This window comes from Limulus polyphemus, unplaced genomic scaffold, assembly GCF_000517525.1.
Source record: "Limulus polyphemus unplaced genomic scaffold, Limulus_polyphemus-2.1.2 Scaffold6456, whole genome shotgun sequence".
In the NCBI taxonomy this organism is placed as follows: domain Eukaryota; kingdom Metazoa; phylum Arthropoda; class Merostomata; order Xiphosura; family Limulidae; genus Limulus; species Limulus polyphemus.
The window spans coordinates 24,785-34,913 of NW_013672066.1; the positions used below are offsets into that span (position 1 = coordinate 24,785).

General features: G+C 35.5%; 1 protein-coding gene across 2 annotated transcripts in view; it reads left to right on the plus strand.

The window, feature by feature from the left end:
- Positions 1-9,921, plus strand: part of LOC111089502 — a 32,231-nt gene extending 22,310 nt beyond the window's left edge. Inside the window, exons 8-10 of one of the 2 annotated variants that reach the window (XM_022402129.1) lie at positions 27-51; positions 2,779-2,866; positions 6,210-9,921. In XM_022402129.1, the coding sequence (XP_022257837.1) occupies positions 27-51; positions 2,779-2,866; positions 6,210-6,479 (383 nt within the window). In that variant the 3' untranslated portion in view covers positions 6,480-9,921. Of the gene's footprint in view, positions 1-26; positions 52-2,778; positions 2,867-3,692; positions 3,709-6,209 lie in introns of those variants that run through there. The other variant, XM_022402130.1, reaches the window with a different exon arrangement.
- Positions 9,922-10,129: the final 208 nt, after the last annotated feature.

Here is a 10,129-nt window from a genome sequence, read left to right on the forward strand (position 1 = left end):
TCCTTATTCTATAAATAATTTACCAACAATACGATGTTTGCAAGTGACGAAGTAAGTGTCCTCATCAAAATTCCATCCTCCTTATTCTATAAATAATTTACCAACAATACGATGTTTGCAAGTGACGAAGTAAGTGTCCTCATCAAAATTCCATCCTCCTTATTCTATAAATAATTTACCAACAATACGATGTTTGCAAGTGACGAAGTAAGTGTCCTCATCTCAATTCCATCCTCCTTATTCTATAAATAATTTACCAACAATACGATGTTTGCAAGTGACGAAGTAAGTGTCCTCATCAAAATTCCATCCTCCTTATTCTATAAATAATTTACCAACAATACGATGTTTGCAAGTGACGAAGTAAGTGTCCTCATCAAAATTCCAACCTCCTTATTCTATAAATAATTTGCCAATATTACGATGTTTGCAAGTGACGGAGTAAGTGTCCTCATCAAAATTCCATCCTCCTTATTCTATAAATAATTTACCAACAATACGATGTTTGCAACTGACGAAGTAAGTGTCCTCATCTCAATTCCACCATCTTTATTCTATAAATAATTTGCCAACAATACGATGTTTGCAAGTGACGAAGTAAGTGTCCTCGTCGGAATTCCACCATCTTTATTCTATAAATAATTTGCCAACAATACGATGTTTGCAAGTGACGAAGTAAGTGTCCTCGTCGGAATTCCATCCTCCTTATTCTATAAATAATTTGCCAACAATACGATGTTTGCAAGTGACGAAGTAAGTGTCCTCGTCGGAATTCCATCCTCCTTATTTTATAAATAATTTGCCAACAATACGATGTTTGCAAGTGACGAAGTAAGTGTCCTCGTCGGAATTCCTTCATCCATAAACAACAACAATATTTCCTTTTAAGAATACTTTCCATATTTGTATGAAAAGTACTATGGGAGATGAATGATGTGGGGACCCGGCCTGGCCAGGTGGTTATGGCGCTCGAACTCGCAATCTGTGGGTCGCGGGTTCGAATCCCCGTCCCACCAAACATGCTTGCCCTTTCAGCCGTGGGTGTGTTATAATGTGATGGTCAATCCCACTATTCGTTCGCGAAATTCATAACAAACCAAAAAGTATATTTACATCCGCCTTTTGTTTACATTCGTTGAAATGAAATGTGCGCGTGCATATTCAGGACAAGCAAAGCCTAAGTAATATTATAATATATACACCAGGAGGCTTGTTTGTTTGTTTGAAGTTAAGCACAAAGCTACACAATAGGCTATCCGTACTCTGCCCACCACGGGTATCGAAACCCGGTTTCTAGCGTTGTAATTCCGCAGACATACCGCTGTGCCACTGGTATATAGCTGAACATAACGATAGACGGAAATATACGTAAACAACATGACAATTAAAAATAAAGTAGAAATTGTCTCCAACAAAACATCTAATAAGTACATTAAGAAGATGAGAAAGTAACCCGAAAACTCCACGGGAAAGGGAAGACTTGTTGGTTTCTCAGTGGAAATACTTTTCAGTGTTTAGCACACTAATGTTTTATAAAGTCTTGTACTGTCACTTGGTGTTTTATCTAATAGTGGTTTCTTATAGATCTGTCATATTTTGACGCTATACGCTGTAAACCGATTGAATTATTATTATTCTTTATTGAGTTGAATCTAGAGTTATAATTTTTGTGCTCAGAATATACCTATTAACAAGTTAGTGTGCCTGGCTGTGGATCAGAAGGTCCGAGGTTCGTGCTACGATTTTGATAAGTATGTTCCGCACTTTCAGCAGTGTGTGTGCATTATAGACGTAACAGTTAACCTCGTTATTCATTTCAAAGCTGGTTGCTGGTACTGATGAGAGGCTGGCCCTCCTCTGGTAATTTTGTTTGTAGTCAAGCACAAAGCTACACAATGGGCTATCTGTGCTATGCCCACCACAAGTATCGAAACCCAGTTTATAGCGGTATGAGTCCGAAGACACACCGCTTTGTCACTGGGAGGGAGGGGGGCCTCTGGTCAGTCGTTCAAATTTATGGATGACTATACGTGAACCTTAGGGGTCACATATACTGTCTTTTAGGTTGAAAATATCACAAGATTAAAACGTTGAAAGAACTTATTATACACCCCTCTCCGTGGCTCAGCGTTAAGTTTGAAGGCTTATAACGCTCAAAATCGGGATTCGATACTCAGAGAGAGCACAACTCGGATGGCTTCTTGTGTAGCTTTGGGTTTAAAAATCGCCCCTCAGTGGCACATTGGTATGTCTGCGGACTTATACTCGTAAAAACTGGGTTTCGATACCCGTGATGGGCAGAGAACAAATAGCCCTTTGCGTAGCTTTGGGCTTAATAACAAACAACAACGGCTTAAAAATAAACAAACAAAACTATTGATCAAAGAAAGGAACATATATATATATTTTTTTTATTTTTTTTCTGGTGAAACCTTTTATTGTACGTTTCTGGAGCTGGAAGAGTCTGTTAATTGAACAGTTACAATATATTATGTTTGGAAGTATATCTGTAAAGATTTTAGTTATTGTAATTCGTAATCTTTATTCAAAGTTGTTGTTAATTTTTTCTCAACTTTTCAATCTTCAAGTGTTTTAGACACGAACTTTATTATAAATTGACTTTTATCTTGATTTTTTTTAGGCCTAATTCTAATAACGTGACACGTGAAAATAAGGTTTAAACATAAAGCAATTCGGCGTTACTTTGATATTTTTTTTTCGAAGTCTTTGGTTTTACACTGTCATGATTAAAGAAAGTAAATTGTCTAAATTATTCAGATGTGAAGAAGGACCTGCGATAATAAGTTGTGCTGGTTGCTATGGTGACGACGAAGCCGTTCTCAAGTGGACCAAAGAAGGAATGGAAGTAAGACTGACTACATAAGTTAAACAAAAGGATGTGATAAAAAAAAGTTGCTTATGTACGAATAATAAGCAAAGTGGAAATAGACAGAGTATCTTAGAAAAAAAACAAAAAAAAGGAAATATTTTATTTAAAGTTATAATAATTTTCCTCACAGCTCATGAATGTCGCCAGAATTTCTTTAGTGTGCGTGCATCTGGGGGTGGGGGTGGGGTGTTTCTGTTCATGATGCATGTTATTTTTAGATAGCTGTACATGTATATATATATAGATACATATTATATCATATAAGGTAAGAAAATTCTAGACATATCGTTTTCATTCTTCAGTTTAAGCACCGTATCGAACTGGCTATAGGAATACGTAGGTGTGAACAAACAGATACAGCCTTCTGAAGCGTATTTAATTGCCCCAGCGTAAATTAAATTATGAATTATGTGCCGTATCGAAGTGAATAAAGGAATATGTAGTGATAAAGCAAAACTCGAACGTAGTAACAGGAAGCACTTATTAAAGTTTCAGAATCTTCAATATTACATCATCAGTAATCCAGTGAAGACTGTGTGTTATTTAGGGACGGGAGAATAGTTTTTATGTTTCTTTTATAAGAAGTTCAGTATTATGTTTGGTTATTGAGAAAAGTTTAAAGTTTGAGAGAAAAATCGGATGTCCTGTTTCTGTATTGAGTTGATAGGTAGCGGAGTTGGGAGGGTTTTGTAACCTTTCATCCAGTTTTTATAGATATGCCCATGTGTTCACATGTTCGTACTTTAAGGTGACGTTTCATTTCACCAATATAGGAGGCCTTACAGTCTCCGCACGTGTATAAGTAGACGAAATGTGAACAATGGGCAGTCAGCAAACGATCTTTGTAGCGGAAAAAAAAAGTTTAATCTGAAATTGGGTCATAATAACTTTCAGGTCAATTTGAGAACAGTAAGAGTTACATAATTTTTTTTCAACTGTTTCGTGATAAGGGAGCTCTCGTGTTTTATATTGCTTATATTGGTTCCAGACACTGGAAAAAATTTTATGTGGCAGTAGACAAGGAAAAGAATGTCCGACCTGGAGGGATGACGTTGAATATACATAATCGAGAGCATGAAAACCCATTGTTATCAGATCAGGAGCATGAAAACTCATTGTTATGAGATCAGGAGCATGAAACCCATTGTTATCAGTGCAAAAATCCAAAATTTGAGACAGTTCGAAATATATACACAAAAAATATTTCAAATCTTTCTGTAGAAAGATTCTAACGAGTAAAAAGGACAATGAGTGCCTGTAAAAATGTAGGTCACGCCCCAGTGGGACAGCTGTACGTCTGCGGGCTTACAACGCTAGTAACCGGGTTTCGATACCCGTGGTGGGCATGGCACAGATAGCCCATTGTGTAGCTTTGTGATTAACTACAAAAAAAGAATTGGTTACTTCTTACTTACAGTGCCTTACAAAAATATTCACCTCCTACCAATAACGTCACATTTTGGAGAAATACAAATAATGTAAACAATTATTTAATGAACTTGTTTTTATTCAAAACTCTAATGATCAAACTTAACACTGTTATGTGTGAAGAAGGTTGAATGTCAGCAAAACCTGCAAAGAAAATATATGAAATTGAAATTTGCTGATTGTATAAGTATTCAGTCCCCTAAGTCAGTACTTGGTGGAGGCACCTTTGACATCAACTACTGCTGTGAGTTTTTTTGGATACGTCTCTACTAGCTTTACACAATGAGGTGGTGTAATTCTGACAAGTTCGTTGGGGCTCGTTGATGGACTGCAATCTTCCATTTTCGCCATAAATGTACCATTGGATTCAAGTAAGGACTTTGACTGGGTCACTGCAGGACATCCACTTTATTCTTTTAAAACCACTCCAGTGTGGCTTTGGTCTTGTTTTTCGGGTCATTGTCCTGGTGAAATGTAACTTTTCGACCCAGCTTTAAATTCAAGCAGGTTTTCCTCTAGGATTTTCCTGTATTTTTCATCATTCCATCTCCCCCTTAATCCCGACAAGCTTCCCAGTCGCTGCTAATGAGAAGCATCCCCCATAACATGATGCTGCAACCACCATGCTTGACAGTTTGGATGATGTTGACTGGGTGATGTGCTGTGTTGGGAGGGATTGCGCCAGACGTAACACTTTGAATTTAGACCAAAAAACTTAGTTTTTGTTTCGTCTGACCACAAAACTTTCTGCCACATATCTTCAGTATCGTTTACATGCCTTGTCGCAAACTCCATACGAGATTAAAGATCATCCTTTTTTCAGTAATGGCTTCTCTTTCTTACAACTCGCCCATACAAGCCAGCTTAGAGTTGCCGTAGCAAAGCGGTTGAATACTTATTCAATTGAGAATAGTCGAATTTTCTTTGAAGATCTAACTTACTTACATAATATCAGCGTGTTTTCGCAGTTTGGAGTAGATTGTGTAGATTCTAAATATAAAGTCCCTTTTGAAAGTTTCCTGATTGCAAGCTCAGACGGCAACAAAATGCGGAAATTGTACAGAAGGGGGTGAATACTTCTGCAAGGCACTGTATATCATATACTCTGTTGTAATTACAAATATTGTTTGTTTGTTTTCTACCTCTAGATTACTGATGATGGAAGTTTGAAGATTCCGGAACGTTCAATAAATGCTTCCTGTTATCACGTTCGTGTTTTGTTTTATCATTAAGTAAAAATAAGTCGATTAACAGGAATATGTAGGTGTGAACAAACAGCCACAGATTTCTGAATTGTGTTTAGTTGCTCTAGCGTACATTAAAATAGGAAGAAGTTACTCTGGCCAGAACGTGATTTTTACCGGACGGTAATTATCTGGTCAGTACGTTTTGGTACTTCCTCATTCACACCCTGAGAAATGAGATCGTTGGTTGATCAGTAAATTAGAATTTGTTGTGTTAGTGCTAATGGTACTGGTGTCACTGTTAATCTGCAAATAGGTACAGCGGCTCGTGGAATTTATGTTTATCCACACCACCCGAACCCTCACGATATCAGTCAACAGTTTTAGGCAACTGTTAACCTGCAAATAGATACAGCGGCTCGTGGAATTTATGTTTATCCACACCACCCGAACCTTCACGATGATCAGTCAACAGTTTTAGGCAACAAAATTTCTAATTTTCATTCTTAAACTATGATTTCATTTAGTACAATTGGGGATTTGTAATTTTCTGGTTGTATATGATAAGTCTCAAAAGCTTTATATATTATATATTTTGTTTATGAACATAATTTGAACTGTATTATGATCTGTGGTAATCTAGAAAAAACTTTAATTATTTCACTAAATGATATTTGCTCATTAAAAATAATTAATTAATTTTACAGAAGCTGTGGACCAACGATCCCGTCATTGAAGTATGTCCTTATACAAATACCATCAAGCCCTCACCTTATACAAGATCGCGCATGCCTAGACGTTCGTCTATTAACATGGGTAATGTCGTGAGCATCAGTGGCGCTGGCGAATCGGAGGCTGCACCTGCACGCACTGCGTGGCCTTCTGTGATGTCATCAGCATCCAACGCGACAAGTGTCATGGGTAGTAGTCTTGCCAAAGTACACAATATGTTTTCTCGAGCCCAGGAAAAGAATTGAATAATTCATGTAACACAATATATGATGGTCTATCTCAAAAAACTTTTTTTTTGTAATAACCAAATAAAGTATTTCAAATACCACCTCAGCATTTAAAAGCATAACTTCTGTGCCAATATTAATATGACTGTAGCCTCTAAGCTAGTCAAACCACTACAGTTACATGTTCAATGTATGTCTTGTACAGAATGAAATAAGAGTCAATCGTAAGCCTTCCTCCAACCCGTGTTTAAATACACAATATTGTAAGTGTCTGAATAGGAAAGAAAGTGTTGGGGACGCTATGTCGGCTTTACTGAATGTTATTGTGACGTAAGAAACAAGTAAGATACTGCCTTTTTTTTATATAGACCCGGAACAATAAAAATATTGCAATGCTATTTACTGAATTTTAAAATATATTGAAATATTTATATTGAACATATTTCTTTTAAAGAAACAAACATAAAACATGGGGTATGTTAAATACAAAGTCAACTTGTTTGTGCACTTTCGAATGTGACTGACATCTCGGATATCCGAGCGACTCCTAATAAATAAACAGCATTTCAAAGAATTTGTTTTAAGATTAAAAAAATAAGAACAACATGGAATTAAGTAGATTTAAGTCGGCGGGATTAGTGATAAGACTTACTGGAAAATTTACAATTGAGGTGATGTAAAGTTGTTAAGTTTTATTATACTTTCTAAGAAAGGTTAGCTATAAACTTTTGAACAAATAATCAAATTGATTCGAAACTTCATTTTAAAGTACTTAAATCGCATGTCACAATACTTTAAATGTCTAATTAGTTACAACAATCTTAATTTAATAATATGAAATTACTAATATATAGTAAGTGGATTTATTCTAGTTTAACATTTGATTAGTTTGCCAGAACTTTCTTAACCGATCTATGAAGAAGTTGACTGTTTTTTTTACTTGGCTGCAGTAACAAGTAATTGCAGATTCAGAGATCAAACCAAGAAACATTTTGTTGACATAATTAGTTTATATTATGTTAAAATATATAGGCTTAGCTGATTTCTTGGGGGAAGAGAAAAAGGATGGATCTTTTTAAATTTTACATTATAGGGGTTGTAAATGTAGAAGTCATGGAGTCGAAGAGTTTGTTGATAATTATATTGTCAATAAACTTTTGTTTGTGGTTAAGCAGAATCCTACATGATAGGCTACCAATGATCTGCCCACTGCGAGTTTCGAAGCCTGATTTTTTTATAGCCTTATAGGTCCTCGAGGCTTATCGCTTAGCCACTGGTGGACGAGAAAGAAGTTAGTAAGCTAACAAAGTTTTTCTTTAGAATAAATACATTTGTGGTCGATACAGACGTCGATTAAGGCTGTTTGATATTGATAGGTGTTTTGGTTTAAATAAACCAGAGGTGTTCAGGGATCAAATGATCCATCTCGCTATATAGGATTTCAGGAATTACTACGTAAAATCAAAACCCCTGGAGACATAAAAGCCTAAACAACCTCCAGTTTCGGAGACGTAAAATGTATAGGTCTTCATCGTTTGCGTCGTTTAAAGCAGAGGTTCCCAAGCTTATTTTTTTATTTTGAAACCTTTTAAGGCCTTAGGCACTCTGACTGAGGCTTCCATCTAATAACCAATCCGAGGTCTCTTCTTCCACTGTAGTTCATTCTTTAAAGATAAAAAACATCTCAAGTATAAACAAGGCTGTGTAGTCATATTTATTTCGATAAATAAAATTATCATTGAAAATATTTTCTTGTCCGGTGTGAGAGAAGACGTTTTTAAACCTGGAACTCTTCTGACAACTTGGGTACAACAGACCCAGTACGTAATTAATACAATATAGTAAAAAAAAAGTACAATTAAAGATAAACGTACGTTATTTTTAGTTGTGTTTGTTTGACTATTCTGTGGAATGTAATTGGACCCACAATCGATATATATATCTAGGATAAAATAGAATTTCTACTTATGCACCTTCCTCTAAGACCATCTCGTGAACCCTAGTTTGGAAACCGCTCGTTTAAGAGCGTTATAAATGTCATGTCACTAGAGAAAAAAAATTATTGTTCCTATTATTTTGGGCTTATCTTTCAGGGGAAAATATATGATGTTAAGAAGATAAACTGTGAATAATAAGATCCTCGCTGTTTTGGATATTATGAATTTCGGGATTAAAAGTGAGTGTGTAGTCTGGCAAGAAATCCTCTAATCAGTAGCAACACTAGCCAGCCAAACCTTTTAGGTAAGCGAACACTTGAACAGGTAATGAATATTACCATTGTTTCTTCAAAATGCTTAAGGCAATCGAAAAATGCTAACCTTAAACATTTGACAAGTCACTATAACTAGAAACACATCAGCTGTCTTAAGCCTCTCTTCATCATTAGAACAAAAAAAAAAACGCTCGTTTAAAGTGTATAGTGTGTGTGTGGGGAGAGGTTAGTAGATCGCTTAAGTATACTAGGGTATTCTGAAAGGGGGAAATAAAAGTAGGATAATCGCTGTAACGAATGTTAGACAACACATTTCAGATCTATGGAATTATACCGTAAACCTTTTTTTAACCTTTCTTTCAGTCAATTTTAGTACAAAATCGTAGAATCTTTTTCTTTTTTTTTGCTTAAGGGGAAGTTTCGATTATAAATGTTGTTATGATTGTATATCTGTATATACTTATTGCTAATTAGAGAATTAGCTTTAGCTTTAATTTAAAAAAAAATCATAAATACATCGTTTACGCATATTAGTATAAACTGCATATCAACAAGTAAATTTTTTACTTCTTTCGTTAAACTGCAAAACTGCGCAATAGGCTGTCTGCACTCTATTCACCATGGAAAATCGAACCCCTGATTCTAGCGTTGTAAACTTACCGCTGATCCACTAGGGGGACAAAAAGCAAAACATTTCAGACCAAGTTGCACGTTAGCTAAGCCTCATGTTAGGGTTAACGAGAGAGTCAATTTGAAAAAAAAATGTATCGGTATAACATTGTGCAAAGTCTTTAATAAATGTATTTTTCGTTTGTTTATTCAATTACAGTTAATTATGTTAAACTCACGTAAAAGTCGAGTTTATCGATATTGTGAATTACACATTTCTTTATAGAGTCTATAATCAAAACTTGATAGTTAAAACAACTCTAAAATTTATAAAAAAAAAAACGTATGAACTTCCATTCTATGATTTGTTATTTCAAGCAATAGAAGTAAACCACGTTGATGTCCTACTTCTTATGATACTGCTCCTATAAGGATACAACCAACCACTTCAATTTTATAGTTTTTAACTTGTGATGTAGCCTTATTTTTCTATCTTATTTGAGGGCCGCCAATTTTTTTGACCATGTTTTAAATCACACAGACACACAAATATATATATAGTATGTAAGTGATTTATTGTTATAAACGTGTTGTGTGATTGGTAGTGACAGTAATTTGTATGGTTTCACCTTGTAAATAAATTGTTGAAAACATGATTTACTGGATGTCGTCTATTAATTCTGATTTTCTTTCTGAATTGTTTATTGAAAAGAGTAACAGAATGATCGCAAAATCTTTTTTTTCTCTCTCTCTCTCTCTTGCGGGCCCCGGCATGGCCAGGTGGTTAGGGTGCTCGACTCGCAATCTGCGGTTCGCGGGTTCGAATTCCCGTTCCACCAAACATGCT